General features: G+C 41.8%; 1 protein-coding gene across 15 annotated transcripts in view; it reads left to right on the top strand.

The window, feature by feature from the left end:
• Window positions 1-23393, top strand: part of LOC148225207 (uncharacterized) — a 109028-nt gene that overhangs the window by 19313 nt on the left and 66322 nt on the right. For 9 of the 15 annotated variants that reach the window (XR_015804499.1, XR_015804486.1, XR_015804511.1 and 6 more), the window contains one exon: window positions 21349-21491. The exons of the other annotated variants lie outside the window; for them this stretch is intronic. Coding sequence is in view for 6 of the 9 variants with exons in the window: in XM_088167185.1 (XP_088023311.1) it covers window positions 21349-21491 (143 nt within the window). In the remaining 3 variants the exon portion in view is untranslated. The remainder of the gene's footprint in view (window positions 1-21348; window positions 21492-23393) is intronic. 15 annotated transcript variants of the gene reach the window in all.

Genomic DNA, 23393 nt, shown 5'->3' with positions numbered 1-23393 from the left:
CCTGGTGTATGCATTTCAACATCCTGCCTTGGACATGTGGCCTCCCCCATGATGGGAGCTATTTGTACATTGTCTTCCATTAATTTTTCTAATTGCATGGGGAAGTTCACAGCTTTGCTTCTTTCTTGGAAAAAAATGAAGTTGAGATTATGGAGAATGGCAAAGGAGCTGTTTTCTTCCAGACTTAGCAACACAGTTATGCAAAGTTCTCCATGCCCACCTCTTTCCTCCACATCTTGCTCTCCTTCTGCTGTGGGGTTTGTGGCATATGGCCTGCTTGTGCAGCCTTCCGGGGGGCACTGTAATCACATGCTGCAGGCAGGGGTGTCACACACCATTGATGCTGCTTCTTGGGAAATGCAAACAACTCACTGGCTAACTCTCTTGTACAGCAAAACCCCAGGAAAACTGTACATGGATGTGGAGAAGGAATACTAATTTGTGAGATACACACAGAGCCAGAAAGCAGACAACCTGTTTTCTCTAGGTTAAGTGGGTGATGACCTGTATGTTTGCCCCAAACTTGAACTGAGCCTAAACATGAAGGGACAGAGCAGTTTGAGTATTTTCCAGCCTTTTTGCTGATAAGCTGCTTTGCTAAGTTGCTCTGCAATCTCCAGCCAAAGTTAATAATAATTAAGGGACTAATCTAGAAGCTGATGGAAATCAATGAACACTTTCTGTGACTAACAGAAGACTTAATCTACTTTTTCACTCACCAAGAGCCCAGCAGAAGTAGGATGTGTGTTTGTGCTTGATGGAGACATTACCTCTGGGATGCCTGGTATCATCCCAACCCAAGCAAAAGCCATCTCTTCCCATCTTTCTGCTTTCAGGACCTAACCAAGCTGGCCTTGTGATTTTGTCCCTTTAATACAGGCTGGGGCATTTTTCAGAGCAGTGACAGCATGCTTTCCTTGAGGCTGAAGTCAGTATGTGCTTTCATCCCAGACTTGCTTCTGGGGCTGCTAAAAGATTTTAAGCAGATCAGCCTAGGAAAAAAACCCCAACCAATCCATTATACCTATGCTGTAAGGTGAAAATTTGGTCTGAGCACTGATTGGAGTACATTATTTGCTCACTGTATCTCCAGCTCAAAGCATGTACTCTTCAAGGAGGAAGAGCCAGATGTGGGGTTAGGCTACTCCTGTACCTGGTATGGCTTAGTCACTTTGACCAATTTTTCTACTCACTGGGACTGTTTCACGGGTGGGTGAAAGTAGTGCAATCCCCTTGCCTCACCTGGACAGAGGTGAGCAGAGCCAAAAATCCTCAGTAAAAGGAGTGGCAGACCTGCAGGACCAGAGAAGCATCCCTGCAGATGGAGGCTCCTATAAATCTGCCATATCTCTGTCTCTTGGGATGTTTAGCCATGACATCACACATTGTGAGGGCTTCTGTCTGCAGAGAGGCCACTGTCCTGTCCATTGACAGAGCAATTTAACTTAGGAAATTAGGGAAATCTGTAATTTGATGGGTAGCTTACTTGATCCGTTAAAATGAATGCTTGCAGTGCATACAATTGTGACAGCTATAGCCGGTCTATAGCTGTACAAAATATTTGGCCATGACAAACACTTATTCAACCAGCCTAGCTCGTTACAGAATAGGAAGTCCCCAGGCATGTTACTGATAGGTTACTGATAGGTTGAACTCAAGTTCAAACAGGGGACCCCAACCAATCGCTTTGTACTAGGAATGCACTCGTATCATTGGCCAGTGAGCTGGGCGGTGCTAAGACCTTTGTCCAATCATCTGTGTATGAGCAGAAAATTCAAAGCCCTAATAAAAGGAGGCGTGCCTCAATAAGCTTGGGTTGTTGCTGCATGAACTTCGGTATATGTATTCCTGTGTCCACCATCAGAGTCAAACAATGACTTGAATTTTGACCTTAATATAAATGACAACTTATTACAATGTGTGTCATGCTGGAAAGTATATCTGAGCTGGAAATGCTCCTTCACAATCACTTCTTCTGGGATACAAGGATTTTCAAAATACTCTTTTCATGGCAGTCAATACCCTATTAAGGTGATAGCAAACCTTTGTGTCTGTAATTTAGCATCAAGTCTGAAGTGGGTAATAAATTTACTTACCTAATGATATAATCAATAAGCACAGAAATGGTGCAAGGGAAAGCCTGTGTTTTTCTGCTTGCTGCTGGCAAGACAAGCAGCAATGTAAAAAAAAAAAAAAAAAATCACATCTCTCTTAGGAAAGCCACCAAAGTGTTTTGGAGGGCAGAGTTATATCTCCAATTGGCAGAATCTACCATTGGCAGTATACTACATTGGATTTCTTATGATATTTTTGTAAGATAGATATATAAAAATAGATACATGTTTTTTTTCTCCAACCTACTATTTCTGTTGTCAGTGAGAAACCTGCAGGAAGCTCTCATCTGGCTTTCTCAATGTTGAGAATCTTCCCTGTAGTAGCTAAGTCAGAAATCAGGGCTTTTACTTTATTCCTATCATTTTATCACCGTTATTTTCCTGTCTTGCCAATTGATTAGTGCCCCCACTTTCCATTGCTGCCACTTCTATGCCCAGGGAAGTGTGTGAGCTCATAATTCCCACAATATCACATCACAATAGCTGCAGTGCCTCTAGCCCATGCAGAGAAAATCCAGTCTGCTGCATTTGTCCATGTTCAAATTAAATCAGTGGAGAAGCAGATGAGATTTTGAGAATTCCAGGAAAAGCCCAGACCTTTGATACTGAGTACCTGTCCTCCCATGAGTGACTCTCTCGGTCAGAATGGTTCTGATGTGGCTGATTTGACTACACCGAGTGCTTGCACTGTTTTGAAACATCTTTTGCTAAGCAAACTTAAATTAAAACAGCTTAAACAGGTGCAGCTCTTTATCTTGGGAGTTACAATAGCGCAATTAGCCTGATCTGAGCTGGATTTGGGTACATTATAAACTCTGTGGTGGGTCATGCCTAAGTTTCACTCTCTTTTGTCTCAGTTCAAAGCAGAAATATGCTATTGAAATATCGCCATCATCTATCTTCTCCAAGGGCATCATAAGACTTGAATTAACTTTTTGGAGGCATCAGTTACAATTACCTTTACCCCAGCAGAAAGGAAGGTTGGCTGTAGCATCAATCGTGCTGGTGATCCAGTCTTCCAAAAGCCAACAGGCATCTGACCGGCTGATCCTCCTGAGATACTGACTACTGAATTGGACTCTGACTGTCTGAAAACTAACAGCAGGGAAAGAATGTCAAAAACGTATGGGTATTAGCAAGAAGAAGTAATATTGCTTCAGTATCAGATCTTCACAAAAGAGGTGGCAAAAATAGAAGATTCCATGTTTTGTTCCTTCCAGACTGAGTTGGGGGGCTTAGCAATGAATGGGGGGCTTAACAGTGAAAGAAGAAAACATTTGTCTGGGGTGCAGGCAGTCACCTGCAGTCTGCTTTGCACATCTTCCTAATCTCCTTTGTGGTTCCCTGTTAGCTATTGTGTTAGCCGTCATTCCTTTCTGAATAAACTTGGTCAAGCCTGCAGCTATATTTATAACAGTGCCTCAAGGTACCCAGTTGGAAGCTGCCTGTTTGCCTCGTGTTAATGGAAGTCAGGCCCAATTATATGCATGTGGGGGATAAGTTGTTTTGTCTTGCTCATAATGAATTCTGACCTTTCCCAGGATCTGTCTTGTCTGTTTATTCAATAACACACTACCCATCACACTAAGGAGAGAAATGGAAAAATCCCCAGCCCAGCACAATGGCAGCCATCTGCCTTCTGTTTAAGCAGCTAATGATAATAAAACACAGGTATGAAGCAAGCAGATGTGACTGTATAAGTGGGAAGCTTTGATCCTTTGGCAGAAGGAGCATTTTAGCTGCAGTATTGGATTGAAATTCTCTCACATTCAGCCTGGAGAAGCAGCTGTGGGCATGGGGTGCTTTTGTGCTGGTCACAGTGATCTTTCTCTGTAGGGACCAGTCTCTGAGAAGAGCCCATACTCCTGGGCCAGTGTAGTATGGTTGTGGGTGGGAATGTCCCTGTACTGTTTGTGCCTTGGGGCTGCAGTGCCAACAGGGGAACTGGATTTCTGCATGACAATTTTGCAAGGGAAGTGTCATGGCAATTCAAAAGTTGTGTTCTTGGGTAGGATGTGAGTGCGTAAACTACACAGTCTTTTGAAATTTTTACCCCTAATCTTTGTCCATGGTATCTCTAAGCCCATTTCCTCTCTTGTTTTAATTCGTGTGTGTGTGTGTGTGTGTGTGTGTGTGTGCATGAAGATGAGGCAGCTGCCAGCTGCTAAATTACTGGAACAAAGCTAAGTATTCTAAAGCATTTTATATAACACTTATTCCCGTCCTTTTGATGAATTATTCATTAATGTTTCTATTTGAGATAACTATTACAAAGGCTATAACCTTTTTAATTATTTGAATGAACACAAAATGTTTAAAAGAAAAAATTTGAAATTACCTAATTCATGACCATTAAAAGAGGTGCTGTTCTCACCAAGCTGTTTATGCGTGCATTAAACAGCAAAATCATGTTTACAACAAGGGCTGCAGAGCAACACAATCTCCCTAAATGTTTGTTTAAGAAGCTGATGCATTTTTATTGATGTTTAGGAAAAACCTCCATTGTTTTTCTTGGCTGCTCCTGGATCTGCCAGGCACAACTCTGAACAAACCAGTGCAGTTAAACCACCAGGGAAGCTCTGAAGCCTGTTCCAATGTGTGACCATCAGAGGCTGTGTTTAGTTTCTGTTGTTTCCCCCTTCCTTGCCCTTCAACCCCAGGAGTAAAAGTTTGCCCTGTGGAAGGCAGTGATGATATGTTATGCCCAAAAAATCCTGTGAGTGGGAAGGGGCTGGCACAGCCCTGCAGGCTGTAGCAGGGAGTGAAAAGGGACTGACAAAACACAAAAAAGGAGAGAGGGGAGAAAAAATGGGTCAAGAGGAAGAGTAAAGTAGCTTTGGTCATCAAGAGCATGCTGCAGCCTTCTTCCATTGCCCTAGGTGAAACATGGTGCATGCAGAGTTCTTGAGGTGCAAGACTGGTCCAGTGATGCCACCCATGGCCAAAAAGCCATGAGCCTCTAAGGGAGGCTGATTTGCTCTACTTGTAATATCTGTAGTCACCAAGAATATAAACTCTGCTCTGTTAAATCTGGGCTGGGCCACTTTATTGTTTTTTTGTTTGTTTTGTGTAATGGCTTTTCTGCCCTATGGGAATCTCAGGGAGAACACAGCAACTTGCTTTAAACACAGTTTTCCCTATGGTGTGATTTCCTGACAGTTCAGTTTTAATTTTGCTGTAGATCTTAATGGTTAGAAATGTTTTGAAACATTCATGCCCTAGCCAGTTGGAAAAATGTGACATGGTGGTGTTACTTTTCAAAACCTTGAATTTTGTCTTCCTTTCCAGTAAGTTTCTCAGTTAACATCAGCTCTGATTAATATATTGGAAGGACAGAAGGGCCATTGCATTGCCTAAAATAAGCTAAATTTCAATTTAATATTATTTGAATTAATTTTTTATAAATACTGAAGCCTTAGTATGGCAACATCATTTTTCCAAAACTAGAATTTGAAGAATTCTTACAAATTCTCACAGACAAACCCTGTATACATCAGGTGTTTTTATCACTTCATAGAAAATGCTGCTACTAAACTGTCAGTAAATAATTAATATGAGTTTGGCATGAAAGCTAGCAATTTGATGGATTGCTTGTAAACTTGCCTCAACTGTGCAATAATAACAGATATATATGTTACTGGTACAACATCCCTCTAGAAGATCAATAGATGAGTTTAACAATGCCTGGAGGGCAGTGTGATGGCATTTCCCCTCAAGCTGCAATGAAAGGGCACCATCAACAAACTCTCTGGGTAAAACTTCACAGGCACGATTCATGTTCCTAGGGATTAGCCGTGGGAGCACTGGGTGCTTGCTCAGGCAGTAGCTAGCTCTGAAGGGATCAGACTCAGGAAAACACCTTCCTCTTCTGCCTTCTTAAGCCTGACAGTTGTGTCACTCTTAACTGACAGCAGTTGAAGTTTCCTGATGCAACAGGATGCCGTGGGGAGGAGGAAGTTTCACTTTGTGGAAGGGTCCTGTAAAGAAGTACTAGCCTGCCGTCGCCTTTTTATTTTGTCTTTTTCTTTTTTTTCTTTCTTTCTTTTTTTTTTTTGGTAGAACAGTTATTGAAAGTACATTATTAAAAAATAGTGATTCGTTGCACATTTTTGTCTCTGCTCGATTGAAACCTTCCATGTATGCCTTTCAGCGCCTTTTATTTACTCAAAAAAATGGGAGCAACTGACAGTTAAAACCAAGCACATGCACTTCTTGTTTCCAAATGGAAACGTTTCAGCCTAAACTCAAAGCATTTCTGGAATTCTATGCTTCACTACATTACAGCCATCATAGCTCCAAACCCCTCCCCAGTGCCACAGTTATTCTCTGGCTCCCAAAGCTGCTGTGTAATTGCTATCATCTTAAGTCCCTTTAGAGCAGCAAGAGATACTGTAGAGAACATTGGGAGCTGTAGCTTGATCCAGCCAGCATAGGCTCTGGGGAAAAATAGAGGTGCAAAACATATAAAACACAGTTTCTCCTAGGCATCACTTGGTATTTCAGGTGGTGGTTTAAAAAAGTAAAAAGGGATATTTTCTTGGAATTTTTTTCCTTTGGTTTTTGTTTGTTTGTTTGAGGTTTGATTTTTTTTTTTTAGCTAGTGGTTTTGTTAATTTATCTCCATGTGTGTGGTTTTATATGGATGTATTTGTGGAGAACTACCTTAATTAAGACATAAAAATATACATGTAGAACATTGCATGTGTCAAAGGATGACAAAGATACAGGGGAAAAATGGGGAATTATTATCTTCCACCTTGATTCAGTACAACCTTCCTCTGATGAAGGCTCCAGAAAGCTCTACAGAAGAAGAAAGAGCAAAAATGAGGAAATATAACAAATATCTTGGATGTATAGAGTTTTTTGGTTCCACTTTTGTCTGAGCATGATTAAACCTATTTCCTAGAGGTTAGACAGAGCAATTTCTATCCTTCCTTCATCTCTTCATGTGAGGTAGACAAGAAGGAATAAAAGAATCTTCCACCCTGCATGCAGGGAAGGATTAATTTTGATCTTTTGTAATATAGAGGGGTTGACCCTATACTTCCATGTGGCCCAAGGAAGGGATTGAGACCTGCGATAATCCAAGTTTGTTCCTAGCTCTTTCAGAAGGGGATATCAGGCAAACTCATTTGATGTTTTCATGCCTCTGCAAAATGGGAAGATACATTATTTAGGATGAATAAAGATAATTTGTTAATATCTGAAAGGAGTTTAAGTTCTCTAGATGCAAAGTGTTGTAGGAAATGTAAGAAAAGTAGAAATGATACACTATTGTGCTTCAGTCAAATCTTTCTCTTTCACCCCTTCAATCAGCTTACTATTCTCTAAAATGCCAGTGAAATGTATAGTACTCTAACAACTTTAAGCCTGAGTGAAATTTTTTAATTGGGCTAAGTCAGTCTTGCAAATTGACCTGCGTTCTTTGGAACAGAATAGCCAGTGACAGACAGTGATGGAGTAGTGGGTGGCTGGTGCCCTTGGAGAAAGGAAAGTTTCTTAGAATAGTCAAAAAATTTTCTGGCTCATTATTCTCAGCTGGTAAGAATGGAAGTGAAACATTAGTGACAGGATTAACACAGTACATCCCTGCACAAATTTCTGCTTCCTAGCATTATTCCTGGTCAGTTTTCAGAGGCTTGGTTAAATACTGAAAGTTCCTGAGGAAGAAAGAAAATTAATAAAAGTCTTACTTCCCTCACATGCTCACTGCAAATGCTGAGCGTGTCTCTGTGCCTTGCAGAAGGGTGACAGATACAGCTCCCCATAGCAGCTCTGCATGGACAAGTGCAGTGTGTGTTCCTGTCAACAGCTCTGTAAATGATCTGTGGGAGCATCATAGGTGGCTGTGAACTGGCTTGCTGCTACTGGAGGAAACAAGCTGAAATAGCACATAGGCAGTGCCCTGATTCACAAATATTTCCTGCCTAGGCTAAGAACACGTCTACCTCCACCTTTACCTCTACAAGGAGTTGATTTCTCTTCTGTCTACTCTCTCTCGCCTGTAGAAGTGCCAGTCATTAGTAGCTCTCATTGTTCAGCTCCTGCTATTTGTTGCCATTGCTGTGATGCAGCAAACCCTGTGGATTTTTATACATATTCATATTCTGAGAATGCACTGTCACTTTCAGCTCAAGCTATTTCTGCATCTGTACATCCTCACAGTGTTTTCTGTGACTCCTCACTCACACCTGTTCCAAAGATAACAGGAGTCATGGTGAAGATATTCTTCAGTGAAGGGGAGGATTGTCTCAGTTTTCTCAATCTTCTCTTACACTGCAGTGCAAGAAATAGAGCCCCAAACCTGCAAAATTATGGTATTAAAGACACACCTCTACTAGGAGTGGCAGGTTCAGGGAAGGTGGGGGGTTCAAAACAAAAGGTTATTCCTGATGGCACAAACCTGTCTCTCTTTTGTGTCTTATGGCTTTTATTTTTTTTCTTCATTTTCTCTAACATGAGCCCATCTGACACACTAATGCACAGTGAACATCTTTGTTTTTGAGTACGTTTGCTCCAAACTAAGGTCCACTGCTGGATAGTTGCATTTTTGACCATTTTCCGTCAGGAATGGTTTCCCATTTTCACACTGCTGGTTATATTGAATATAGGGAGGTCATGATACAGCCCTGCAGTCTGGTATATAGGGAGTCTTTTTAATCTTTGCTTTGTGCCAGAAATGCAGATGAATGAAGTAATCTTCCATAAAAAAAGGCTTTAAGAAAAATCCTCACAACATTTAAATCTACCTGAATGTGTAAATGCACTGATGATCTGTCTAAATAGACATGAAACTGTACATTTGATGAATTTGATATACGGAGAATCTGCACATGATCTGAGCAAAATGTCCCTGATTTAATTCTGGTGTAATAAGGGGTACATAAAGAGGTAAGATTGTGCTGAGGAAAATGATGCTAGATGGTGGCTAGATAAATCAGTGAAATATCAAACTATGTGATCCTGTTTTATAAAAAAAATGTGTCCCTGACCACCTCCTGGGGGAATTGTTAGATTTAGGATATTGTGTTAACTAGACTTCTGGTCTGACCCAGTATCTTTATTCTTCTGTATTTAATAGCTTCAGCATAATTGTTTGCACTTCTTGTTTGAAGAAGACTTGCAGAGTGTGAGCAGTCTCAGGCAAACAAAATGTGTCTATAGCTCAAGGGCACAGTTGCATTGTTATGTTAAATCATCTCAAACAGGATGGGTAAATTTTTTTCCTTCCCATAGGTAAAAGGGAGGCACTCTTGAAGAAGACTCTGGCAGAACTACATAAAAGGAGTGGTATGAATTTCATTATGGAGATGATTCTTTGTCAGCTATGGAGGGCAACCAGACAGCTGCCTAAACATAGCTGTCTAAATTTTAAATCATAAATCTTAGGAGAGATGATTTTTCTTTTTTCTAGTGACATTTGTCAGCTGCTCTCTTTTAATGGCAGGGAAAGATCTAGCACTGGTCCAAGACCTAGGCTGTACCATGTTATAGATACAAGATGAAGAGTATGCCACTCAAATCATGCTTATCCTGTATGTATCTGGGAAGTATTTCTGGTAAGTTCTTGCATTATGTCAAGTATTGCTCTTGTCCCAGTGTTGAAATTTGCTGAACCGAAGTAAAGTATCCTTGGATATATCTCATCTGTAATGCCATCCAGTGAACATCAGTGAGAGGCTGATGGTTGTTTATCATCCCCTGGGACACGGCTCTGGCTAACTTATGTGTGGAGCTTTGACAGAAGAATAAGAATGCAACCCCATCAGCTTCGGTATGGAGGGGGAGAATTAAAAGATTGCCTCATCTGCCATGAGAAAACTTCTCTCTGACATCTGGGCTATTAAAGTCAATGACAGGTTTTACTGCAGTGTCCATCTCTTGGAGGGACATTGACAATTTGCTGCTTAAAACCCAAATCACAGAAGAGCACTTAGGTGACAACTGAGACCTTGGCATCAACAGCCTATATTGATAATATACAGCACAAACTCAACAGGAAAGGTGGAAAATGGCAGAAAGACATGCCTTGTTGGAGTAGGTCAACAAATAATGCTTCCTCCTCTGTTGTGCTCCAGGGAGAGAACCTTTTTGCTCAGTGCCTGCTAAAGACAAGGAGGTACCAGCTTTGATTCTGTTTTTATTTATTCCTGACAAACATGATTTATGAATTAGAATACTTGCTTCATTACTGAAAGGATCTATATCTGCTCAGCGCCCTGACACAATGATTTCCTTTAAGATTTTCTGCCTATGCACTTCCTAGCCCCATTTGTACACTGTCTTGTCAGCTCAATAAATCATTACAGACAAGTAAATCTTTCTCTTAACCTTCAGGGTTAATAGCATTGCTAACATTTTCTGAACATATAAGTCCCAGACTTTTAAAAATAAAGACATGTTACTTTGTTGTGCATCACAATAAATACAAAAGCCTACTGGTTCCCCTTTTGTGTCAAATTGGTAGTTTTTAACCCTTTGCATTGCACATAATGTCTTTTAAGTGCTCCATCAAAGCTTTGAAACTACTTTTGTAGTGCATGTTTGCATCATCATATTTGAATATTTTATCACTAAATACAGATATTGAACAGTGTATTAAGCTTCTTAGCAATTTCTCTAACAGTAAAAAAAAAAAAAAGAAAAAGAAGTCTGTATAGCAGACTAGCAGAGTAATTTGGTATACAGTAACATGGCATTCAAATTACTTCAGTTTTATCATAGTTCTTTTGCCAAAAAGCTACAGGTCTCTAACATGATTACATTAATTCGTCTTAGAATAAGAAAATAAAGCTTAGAGCTTAATGGAGATTCATATGGAATGAAAATGGAAGTCAAACTGGACTGAAGAAAAATTGCAGCAGAGACAAAAATAATTCTGTTTGGGAAAAAAGAAACCCAAGAATAAATAACCTTTAAATAACCTTTTCAATATTTCTCAAAGAAAAATTATATTTTGGCGTTTTGAAGGATTTCTTTTCTTCCATAATGCTTGAGTGCTCATACCGTGCTGTGACAGGATTCTATTTTCCTAGCTCACTGAAAGGTAGCCGCAACTTTCCTCCTCTGTCCAGAGAAAAGATAACTTGTTTAAATTTTTTTCCTATGACCATTTAACAAATATGCAAGACAAATCTCTCTTGTCCACCTTTCACAGTGATGTCTCACCCCTCCCTTAACAGTTTTATGTTTCCTTTAATGTCTATGAGTAGCCAGCTAACCAAGCTGTGACATGAGTCTGTGACATGAATTTATTTATGGAGACAGGAGCAAGTCAGGAATACAGACAGTCCTTGAGCATTAGTGCTTTATCAGAAAGTCAACCATAAGTTTATCCCTGACAGTAAGTTGAAGTAAGGCCTTTGGTGTGTTGATTACCTCTTCCTTTTTGTTAGGGATTCTTTTGCAGCTTTCTAGGCTCAGATGGCCCACACAGAGATTAACTACTGCAGCAGTTTTCCTTTACAGCAGTAAGTCCTTTCTACTAGAAATCTGTGGGGACAGGATGGCTGCATAGCTAACCAGGGGTCAGATTCTGATGTGCTTTGAAGGTGTGAGGACTTAGGTTGAGGTGATTTAATTAATATCCCTGGCTTGCTCCAGTAACAAGGTACCTCATATTGTGAGCACAGGTCACTCATAACAAGAGCAGTTGCTATAATTAGTTGTCATCATTCTGAAATATAACCACTTAAAAAAAGCTCTCCAGGCAGGATTTTTTTCCTTTCTTTTCTCCTTCTTTTTTGGCCTCACAGATGAATAGGTCTTCCTAATTTTGAAATACATCAAAAGACTGTCAAGTTATGTTACACAAGGTAATGCAGCACATCTCTGATCATACTGGTCTTTCCTAGCAGTGAATCTTTCAACTCAGTGCATTTTAAAGACTGTGGCACATCACTTTATCTTTCCTCTTTCAAGGTATCCCACCCATATTAATGTTTCCTGGAACTTCATTTGTATCCAATTTCCTCTTCATATCTTGGTCTAAATAGTTGTCATGTAGCTGCCATTCACAGGACTTTTATTCTTTTCTGGATTTTCCAGTGTTGGGTGTGCCAATGCTTACATTTTAGGAGTAAAACTTGCCCCCATGGTGTCCACAGACGTTGTGGAAATGAGTTTGATATAATTCGTCTCTATTAATCTAATTGGCTAGTGATGAGTGATGAATGTAAAATACACAATGTTCATATCTTAGAGATAATTTGTAATGGAGGATGAGTGTGCTTCCAAAAAAAAAAAAAAAAAAAAAAAACCGTAGATGTCTGATGCCCCACTGCATATGCATCGACCTGTTCCAGAGCTTGCTGAACTCTGGGGCAAGGAGACTTAACATGTGAAAGCTGCTCAGACTGTGGTGTTACTCTTACCTGTGATCTGTCTACAGAGAGGGGATAAGTATTGTATATTTGAGGTATATGAGAAGTGCTAGGCTCCAATGGGATGCTGTGGCTCCTGATTGCCAGACAACTAGCTAGAGCAAAGAAGGTGTTTGACTCCATGTCCTGTGACTTTGAGCAGTAAGCATGCATTTTTCTGGTGGCAGAGGAGATACCTCCATTGAAAACACCGGTGTTTACAAACCTTAATGAAACTGCAGCAGCCAGAATTCTGAATGTAGAGTAAAAAGTGCTCTTTACAAGGAACAGCGATCCATTCTACCTTTACCCATAGCTGATTATTGCTTGTATTTTTCCCTTTGAAAGGAAAGATAGAATGAATGACAACAGGATTTTATTTTGTAAGCTCTAATGCATGAAAATATCTGCATGTGAGTCCTGCTAAATTTTACTGGAAAAACCCAGAAATTATATAATGCAGAAGTCTTCCTTGACTGGGGAGGTGTTACATTAGTGACATCCAGTGAAAGTTACTGCATACTAGTTTCATTGCCCAAGGACAAATAAGAAATAGACATCTGTTCTGCACTGTCTGGGAAGGTCAAAGATGCACAAGACAGCAGTTGTGCCAGCCACAGTCAGAGAGATTTCTTGCCAGTAGCAGAGGCATCTGGCAGGAGCCAGCAGAGTTAGAGAAGAAAGCTGCTCTGTGGAGGTAGGTACCCAGATGTTAGGCAGTGAGACCTGGATTACCCTCCACAACTAGAAGGAAAGACGGTGAAAGGATGAGCTGGCAAAGCAAACTTCCTGGTGTACAATGTGCCTGGCACCTGCGTGTTTTAGAATGTGGACTGTTTAACTGCCTGCTAGACACTCTCCACATCCTTCCTCTGGATGACAAATCAGGCGAAGGTTTGTACTGTCAAAGACTGGAGTAAGAAAATTTGATACTGGTACCAAGAAAAAGAAGGTTAAAAACAACTACCATTTAACATACAGGGATATTTTTAGCTGGTGTATTTTTTTGATGGTGGTAATCCAGATGTCTATCAAAAAGTAGAATATAATGCTCTCTAAAAATACAAAATACTCAAAACTATCATACTCTCAGAATTACACTACTAGTAACACTCCATACTAACATTTTAATAATTGCCATGAAGCTGATAACACATGGACTTTTATAACTGTTATTGTGTCTGCTACTGCAACTACAGGCACACTATACTTATATTGGAGATTTTTAGTAAGTTTGAAGAACATTTGAGTCATTCAATGCAGACATGTTGTACTAGCTGCAGAGGAATTTCTAATGAACTGTTTTCCTGATGAAACTTGAAGGCTTCTGATAAACAGAACATCACATTCACACTGACATAATTTTGTAACTCCTCAAAACTTTTCTGTCATCTAGGCAATGGAGAGCACTGATCTGTTAGTGTTTGTATTCTTTATTCCTCTCCTAAGTGAATTTTCTGATACTCATTTAATCTTATTCCAACTTTTTTTTTGTAGTATGTGAATGGAACAATCCAGAAAAGCCCCAGAGATGGATCTTGGGTCAGACATGTGCTCTGATAATTTTGTACGCTCAGTAGTATTGTGAACTGCTTATGCTCTCCCATTAATGCATCCTAATTTATTGCTTGATTGGCTTAAACTCCTACTCTCTACTCTCTGTTGAGTCTGTAGGACTCTTCTTTAGCACTGGTTTTATTCTTATTAGCTGGCAAATTCTAAAGTTCAAGATTCCCTTTTGTTTTGTAATGATAGCAAAAACCACTTGGGCTGTAGAACCGGAGGAGTAGGTAACAGTGTGCAACAATCCAGACTCAGACAAGACGTTGGTTGTTGTTCTAACAACATGAGACTCTCTTTCACCCCTCTAACCTGTGTGTTTTTATATAGCATTTGGGTTTCACTCATTCCTACTAGACACCCAAAGAATTTCTCTCAAATGCAAAAAATTTGAAACCCTTGGGAAACCAAATCAGGGATCTAATTTGGACACTGAACCAAGGGCCATCCAGAGGAAACATTAAGTAACTGTCTCCACAGCACTCCATGGAACAAAAATCCAGCAAAGATGATGGAGAAAGAATGTAAAAAAAAAAGTCTCCATATTTCCTTTATATGAGAACTAACTCAATGTCTTTCTACTTTTTTTACCAAATTATAGGTTAAGACAGATGAAGAAAAAATAATATGGGTATGGAGAAAACGCCAAATTTCCCTCTGTTTCAGTGGGTACTCAAGCCTGTTTAAGACAAAGTTGTTTCCACAAAACACTTATTATATGCTCCAATAACGGAACAAATACAGCTGCATCAGTGCAGTCCTTTGCCTGAGTGAAATAGTTCCATCAAGATTAGTTTGGGATTATATAATTTCAGTTTTACTGAATTTGGGATGAAGGTAGGAGATTGATTCCATTGTGCTGCTTCATTGCATTACATGGCCTTTGAGTTGTGCTCTGTCTTCAAACTGTAGCAGCTTCAGTCTCTCATTTCCCTTTCTGCCCTTGCTTGACTAAATCTTGGCCCTGATTTAAACGAGGTGTTATCATTAATGCAGCTGCCTATTGATGTCAATGACATGGGTAGTTTATTCTGCAGATGGTATTCAGAGTGGCATTGACTTTTGGGTTACTCTCAGCACCCCATCCATCAGCTGAGCACTACGTCAGCAATGCTCTAACATTTATTAAATTTAGAGTGGTTGGGATTTTTTAGACAACTTTATCTGTCTTGGTGGCTGTCTTGGTTTGAAAGACAGGTATTTTCTAAAAAGACAGGGGCCTCATTTTTGAAAAGGAGAATATAAACCCCTCCCCACTTTACTATGATTTTGAAATTAAAGGGCTCTCGGGAGAAGATATGGGGGCTAGGAATAACAGTTCTTTACTGACATATATATATATATATGTAACAAGGAAAACAAAACACAACAACAATAACTGCAAGATCAACAACTACAGAGCAGAAAACGCAGTAAACAGTTCTCCCGGTTGCGGACACCTTTCCTCTGTGGTGCAGTTACTGTTCTGGCGCTGCCTGCCAGCTCTCGGTGAGCAGGGAAGAGATGCGATGATCCCATGTGGCGGGACGGACGCTGCGGTGAATGGTGTCTGTGTCCCAGATGGGAAGGCCGGAGGGAAAACGCTACTCACAGATCCCGATGATCCAAAAAGATGTCTGAAGTTGGCAGGAGACGTAGGAGAGGGAGCGTCCGAGCAGGGAGATTGCGGGATCCCACAGCCAAGGAAGGCGGTTCTCCCACGTCGGGATGGCAGAGCGGAATATCTAGCTACCGTGATTCTCCAAGCCAGATGAGCGAGAGAGGGCAGCTGCCCCCCTGATCTCACGGTGTTCCTCCTCTTTCCTCCCCGCCCCCATCACCAGCCAGGGTGTATCCCGCAAACCTCTCAACGTTACAATGGGGAAAATACCACTGAGAGACCCAACCCCCAACTGTGGCTTACAGAAAACATATGCCTTTGTCCTACCAAGAAAAGAACTACTCTCATTTTATCTGCTTGGACATCTTTGAGGGAGGAAAGGGCAGGACAGGATTGCATTCTTGGGCAGAAATACATAGGTCAGGTGAGTGAGACAGAAACTAGATTAGTGGACCTTGTAGATGCTTGTCTGTCCTGAGGCAACAGAGTTGTGGGGTAAAACTTTTAGAAGGCCTGAATATATCTCTTGCTGACTTGACTTCAAGGTGAAGAGAATTTTCTAAAAACTGAGGAATGGAATTATTTGAAACCAAGCTGTAGAGCTGTAGTTTGCTAAGCAAGGAGCAGAGCATGAGAGCTTTTCCTGTGATTTGAGATGGAGCTGAATTGGATCCTCTGTCTAAGGACAAAACCTCCCAAGTTACTCAGTGACAGTTTTGCACTAGAGATGCTCTTCTTTCTCTTCCTCTTTCATTCCTCGTGTGCTTCCCCTATTTCAGTCAGAAATGACCAGAACAACACCAGGTCCCAGGCAAGTAAACCCTTGCACACGTTTGTGCAAGGCAGTACCTGCTCCCCAGCCTCCCTTGCTGCTCCTGGAGCTGCATCCACGCTACTCCATCTGTTCAGCTGCTCTCTGACAGCCCATGTCTCTCCTCGTGCTCATCCTCCCTGCTGTTCAGTGGCCTCTCAGCTGTGCTGCATCAGTCCTGCTCCCACTACCAGACCCCCAAGAGATGCTCCCTTTCCAGTTTGTTTGCTGAGGCGGGGAAAGGTCACTGGCATGGCAAGGCAGAGAGGGAGACAAGTGATGTCATCTCTGACAGCTATTCCTGCCCCTCTTCTCTACGAGCTCTCGCCAGTCAGGACAACAGGGAGATCTGTGCATATGGGAATCAGGCAGCCAATCCACCTATTCGTGTTTCTGCCTTGAACATGGGTTAGCTGGGGTCTAGGAAGCAAACTGCTTTTGAAGCAGGCACTGGGATTGCTGTGAACAAGGAGGTTTGTGGATTTCCTTGCATGTGCCAAAGCAAATAACCGAATCATTGCTCATCCAGACTTCTCAGCTTTTTTCTGCCCCTTTATTCCACATTTTGTTGGTTCTCGTTCTCCAAGTGGGCAAGCTTTTTCAGATATCTACGTTGATGGGATGGCATCACAGTCTGGCTGCAAGTGCCTCCTATCACAAGGGTTTGCCCTCCTCAATTTCCTTATGGAAATGAGCCTGTGTGAGCATGCACTCAGAGGATGTGTCTACCTACCTAAAAATTCTTTGCCAGCAGCAGTCATATCTGACACGTGTATTTGTATCAAAGTGTCCTACAAGTCTTATGAAAATGTCTTGTGGAGGAGAGTGGTGCATCCACAGAGGAGAGGCTTGTGCTGCATTGGCATCAGAGAGTCACTAAGGTAAGGAGACATTGGAAATACTGTTCATAGGCATTATTTCTAGAGTGGAATAATTGCCATTTAGGCAAGAGGGGAAATTTCCTAATGACATGCCTACTTTCTTCTGCATTTATTTATAATATTGTTTATAGTGGTTATTTTTGTTTTGATGTTGCAAAACAGCAAAGATGAAAGCACATCTTTTCAGTGCTATTCAAAAACAAACACGAAAAGCAAAGCATTCACAGGCTAAAGTAATACAGGCCTCGCACAGCTCCTTGCAAAGGTGAGCCTGGTTTAATGGAGCATTCAAGCAGTGTTTGGTGTGTTTTATCTAAATACAGGAGTCCTGCAAAGGAGCCCACAGACTAAGGTATGTGTATCACTGGGATCATCTTGAATTCAGAAGCTTGTGGATAGCCCCTCTTGCATCTGTCATCTGACCATTCAAAAATTTTATTTTTTCCTGTAACATATAAGATGATCCACTGCATTGTGGGTTAGTATCTCTTTGACCTTTCAGGTCATCAAAGACATCTACCAGCACATTTGGATTATATAGGGAGCACATGAGGCTCCTGATGGCTAGTGGTACAGAGCTGTCATGAATTAAATAGGAGATTGATGGGATTCCCATAATATGTACCAATATGCAAGAATATAAAACTGGCTTTCTCTGAGTGCTTTGTGAATTATGATCTGTTATTAATTTTTCCATCTGCCTGAGCTACCCTCATGGGACTTCCAGCTTCCCGGTCTTCTTCCCTGCTGTATTGCTGTCTAGCCAAGCACTGATTGTCAGGCTGTGCCACGTGGGATCATGTCCACCATGAAATTGCAAGCATTTGGGCCCAGCACCAGGGTAGGAAGGTGAGGACAGAGGAGAAGAACAGGACAGAAGTTTGTGTTTCACCCCTGGCACTGGTGCAGATGTGCTGTGCCTCCAGTGACACACTTTCCCCCTTGCTTTGCTGGGAGATGCTCAGGAGTGTCTCTGGGAAGGAATATGTGGCTCCAGGGATGTCTGATCCGGTTGGTGCCCAGGATCCACAGGGAAAGTAGGAGCAGTGGGAAAACTAACTGCAACTCCAGCAGTGCTCAGTAGCAGCTCAAAAGCAGCAGATTTTCCTTTTCATATAGCTGCAGATACAACGTGTGCCTTTCCCTTTGGTAATTGTAAAATAAACAGAGAAACAAACAAACATTGGGGATTTTACTGATTCTCAGTTCAACAACTTCCCATTTTCCAGTGGAAGTACATTAATCCCCAGAATTTGTAATCAGCTATTTCAATTTCCTTCCCATGATGTGGAGATGCACTCTGCAGATGTGCTTTCATCTACTCCTTAAAGTAGGTGAGCATATCTCACTGTCAATTATCCAGACTTCATGCAATTTTTCTTTTGGAAATGATCTGTAGACTTTTTATATGTGGCCCTTAGCTGCAAAACCCTCTTAAATCTCTGTCAAATAGGTAATAATGAAGAGAATACATTTTTATGCAGTGTGAACCTTCTGACTGCAGCAGACAGTTATCTCTTACCCTCCGACATTCCTACAGTACATTGAGCTGTCAATCATCAAATGAAGAGGAAAAAGGGAGACAAAGAAGCTGAGGAAAATTCTGGTACTTGAGTGAAAGTAGCTACATTTAGTGAAGAGACATCTAATAAAGATTGCTGCAAAATGTGCTTAATGGCAAACTAATTTAGCAATATGTGCTTAATTTGGATCTGCTAAAACTGATGTCTTCCAAAGATACAGCCCTGCATTGAAAAATTCACAAGCAGTAGAATCTCCCTTTTTTAGCTGTCTGTACAGGTGCACATTACACTCTTATCCATCTCACAACCTTAGTGTCTCCCTTGGACATTAATGACACTGTGGTGCCAGTGGAGAACAGCCAGTGCATATGTGCTGTGTACGTCTCCAGGGGGTCTGGGCACCTGCGTTGCCTTCACCTGAAGATGTTGCAGGTGGGAGAGGCTCCACAAGGGATGTGTAGAAGCTAACAGCAATGAGAGTATTCATTTGTGTTGACCAACAGGTGGCTGCTGAGGACTGCAGCTGCCAAAGTCAGCTGAGGGCTGCTACATGTGGGTGGTTATTGGGGCTTTGGCAAAAGCATGAGGTGGACAGACGTTGACAGAGATGATGAGAACAAGCATCGACGTGCCTGTTTCTGATAGAACACAGATTTTTAGAGGTATTGCAACTGGGCTGCATTTCCAAGCACCAGACTCAAGACAGTCTTATCTCGAAGTTGTCAAAAAAGGACTTTTGTAGGATTGATTTTGGCCAGTGAAAGCAGCAAAATTCTGGGTGTTGAAACATCCCAGAACAGGTTGATTGTTAAGGTGCCCTACTGTTAGTATGAAGGGTCACCCCACATTTTTCATGTCCTATTGGGAATTTCGCTGAAGAAGCTGTGAAGATGAGCTGACCACAGAGCACTTCAGACCCCGTCTTGTGATGGATGCTCATTTTCTGAGTGTCCACAGGAGTCAAAGAACTTCTTCATGCCCACACAAGTCCTTTGTTGGAATTAAGCCCTGTCATCTAAGCCAGCTCTCTTGACAGGCTCCAGAAATAACTTGAAGTCTACATCTGGTGAGTGAAAAGGAAGATTAGTAGTTTCAGTCTCCAGGTCTCTCACTAAGGTGCACAAATGGGACTTACTTTCCTCAAAGTGTCATATAAAATGTTTTTCCACTCACATGCAATATTTAATACATAACTCACTGTTTGTACATATGCCAATAACCCTTTAGATTCCAAAAACTGAAATATATCTTGCTTTTCTGACAATGTGTGCTGTTGTCAGTACCCTATTTTAGTATTGTATCTTGCTTCTGAAGGCTCAGGTCTGTGGAAAATCTGATTTCTGTGTTGAAGAAATCACTGAAGCAAGTGATGTGAAAGTGCACGCATTATTTCATGCGAGATGAAAACAGGGAAGGAAAATATTAGCTTACACTTTGAGCTTTGTAGAGCAGTCTGCCTGTGGGTTCCTTCCCTTTGCTCATGAACCTGACTTATCTGTAAGTACAAAGTTAATTACTGTCTTTATATGAACCAGCCTCAGATCAATATCTCTGTTCCAGACCCCTCTGCTTGTGTCCAAATGAAATTTCAGCCCGTCTGTCTGGCATTTCCTCTCGATGTGTCACCCCCAGCTCGTTCAAGAAAGCTAAAACTCAGCGTTCATCCTTCATCACAACTCTTAGCTGTTATCAACTGTCTCTTTTGGGGCATCTCTGCTGTTTGCTAGGCTGTCCATGAATATTTTTCCAAACATTTCGAGTTTTCTGCTTGTTCTTTCCGTCTTCACATTTAAAAGATATGTCTTAAGCATCCAGAAAAGTGATCTTTAATCTTTTGTTGAATCTCCCAATAAAACTCTCTTTTGTTGGGAGACCAAAAAAACCTCAAAAAACCAAATAGCAAAAAGTCAAGAACCTCATGAAAAACTAAAATTACTTGTGCTTGCTTTCCTAAGCTGAGGCTCAAATTATTCAGGTGTTTTTCTGAAATTTGCTCATATTTCTATTTAAGCAAGAACCTGGCACTTGTAAAAGCAGGGTGATTTGGAATGGAGAATAATTCAATGATTTTCACCATAAATTCAGCTACTGGTTAGGTAGAGATTTAATTCTCCCTTCAAAGGCCTCTCATGGCAAGAATCCAATGGCAACAAAAGCACATCAGAGTGGAGAAAAAAAACAATCCCCCATCTGAAATCAGTTCTTCAGATCCCTGCATTTGGCTGTGATTTGGCATCCTTCTCTGGCCAGGCAAGGGAGCTCTGCAATTGTATTAGATCTGTGTCGCGTGCCTCTGAATTTGTATGTTTTTTCCTTGTATGGGGCTTTTTGACAACAGCTACAAATTGCAAAGATCAGTGTTTTCTAATTCACTAATTTGCTTGTTGCTGTTTCCATGGTGCTCTCATTTGGCAGGCAGGGAGCACTCTTAACGAGTGCACTGAAGTCAAGCTGGAATTAATTTCTGCTTTTTCTCTTTCCTTTCTTTACCTCTCCAGTGGAGAGGTATGGAAAGGGCCAGCAGGAGCGTTTCTCCCAGTTTGGTGGGAAGTAACTGAAGCTGGAACAGGGGCACTTCAGCTCTCAGCAACATATCCTGCCCCCCATCCTGCAGCAAGCATGTCCTGGGACAAGAAGGAGGGTGAGCCTTCCTGCACTGACCTAACCCTGATGGATGAACTCTGCTGATGGAGAGGTGGCAAGAAACATGTCAATGAGGCATGGCAGGAAGGTGTGATGTTGACCTGGAAAACAAAGAAGTGCCCCTGTGAGCACAGACTCAGGGCAGGAGGCAGACACAAGCCCCTGCCACCAGGGTGTGTCTGTGCATCTTCCAGGCCTGAGGTGGTCCCCCATGAATCTATGGAAAAGCAACTAGACAATCTGATTAAGAAACTGTCTTGGTTTGCAAGACAGGTATGGTCTAAGGAAAGGCAAGAGCCCCTTTCCTTTTAATTATTTTAGGTCCAAATCAGACGCCTTCAGGCAGGAGATATGGGGATAAGGGTAACAGTTCTTTACTGATATCCAACAAGGCAGAAAAAAACAACAGCTATAAAAATTGACGACAGAACAGTATAACTCAGTTCCAGTCCCTTTTGGCCACAGGCCATCTCCCTGCTCTCAGTTACCGGTGCTGTGGGGGCAGGGCAGGTCCCGCGCAGTTGAAGAGGGCTGGGTGATGGTGGCAATGGCCCAGGGGTGAGAGGGGATGGGAAAGTGACTCCCCCCTCATGGTGTCAGTCGTGGTGCTCAGCAGAGTGTCCGGAGATAGTAGGGTGAGGTGGGAGAGCAGCAGAGTGATGTCCAACGGCAGGGAGCGTGGATCTCAGTGCTGGGATGGCAGGGGGAGATGCCAGAGCGGAGCCCAGGCTGTCTTCCCACTCCACGAGCCAAGCGAGAGAGAGAGCCCCGCTCCAGACCCCCCGTCCCACCTTTCCTTTTCTGGTTCCACCCCCCTCCCCCTCCACCCACCCCCCTTCGAGAGAACATTATCTGTAATTTTAAGGTGTAGCCACAATTACTTAGCATAACAATGGGAGAAAATTCCACTGAAAGAAAAGGGGAACAATTCAACCCCCAACAGAAGCCTGTTTCATTCCTATTCTTGGTGTCAGGTCATTTCCCCTTCCAAAGGTTATTTACTAAAATGTAAACTGGTAAGTAGACTGCAACAGATCAAAAAATCCCTGTGCTTTCATTCTGACCAATATGTGTATTTCTCCTTAAGTACTATTTGCTCTGTTTCCTCATTGACTCTTTTTTCCTTTTTGCTAAACCTTTTTTTTTTTCCCATACTTTTTTATTTCAATCAAACTTTCAAATTCACTTCTGTGGTACACTGCCACAGTGTCCTCACTCTCAAAACCTCAGATACAGGTAGAATCTAGCTGGAAAGTTGTCCAATGGAAAAGAACAGAAGAGCCAGGGGCAGTGATCATTCCCTTTCACTCAGCACTGATGAGGCCTCACTTTGAAACCTGTATCCAGTTCTGGGCACTCACTACAAGAAAGACTAAAGTGCTGGAGCATGTCCAGAGAAGGGCAATGGAGCTGGGGGAGATTCTGGAGAAAAAGGTCTGATGAGGAGAGGCTGAGAGAGGTGGGGTTATTTAGCCTGGAGAAAAGGAAACCTTATTGCTCTCTGAAAATACTTCAAAGGAGGCAGTAGCAAGGTGAGGATCTGTCTCTTCTCCCAAGTAACAAGCAACAGGACAACAGGAGAGGCAGCTTGAGGAAATGGCTTAAGTTGCACCACGTTAAGATTGGATATTAGGAAAAATTTCTTCACTGAGAGGATGCTCTGACATCGGAACAAGATGCCCAGGGAAGTGGTAGAATTGCCATCCCTGAAAGTGTTCAATAAATGTCTAGATGTGGCACTTAGGGACATTGTTTAGTGGTGGACTTGGCAGTGCTGATCTCTATGATTTTAGAGGTTTTTTGCAACCTTAATGATTCTACAACTCTGTGATTTCTCAGCTTGCTGCTTGCTGTCATCACCCAGAATTCATAGCTGGTTTATCAAGTTTTTGTCTAGGTG

The sequence above is a fragment of the Sturnus vulgaris genome, chromosome 1, assembly GCF_052056855.1.
Source record: "Sturnus vulgaris isolate bStuVul1 chromosome 1, bStuVul1.hap1, whole genome shotgun sequence".
Lineage (NCBI taxonomy): Eukaryota > Metazoa > Chordata > Aves > Passeriformes > Sturnidae > Sturnus > Sturnus vulgaris.
The sequence above is the reverse complement of the archived record's forward strand: the minus strand, read 5'-3'. Positions and strand labels throughout refer to the sequence as shown.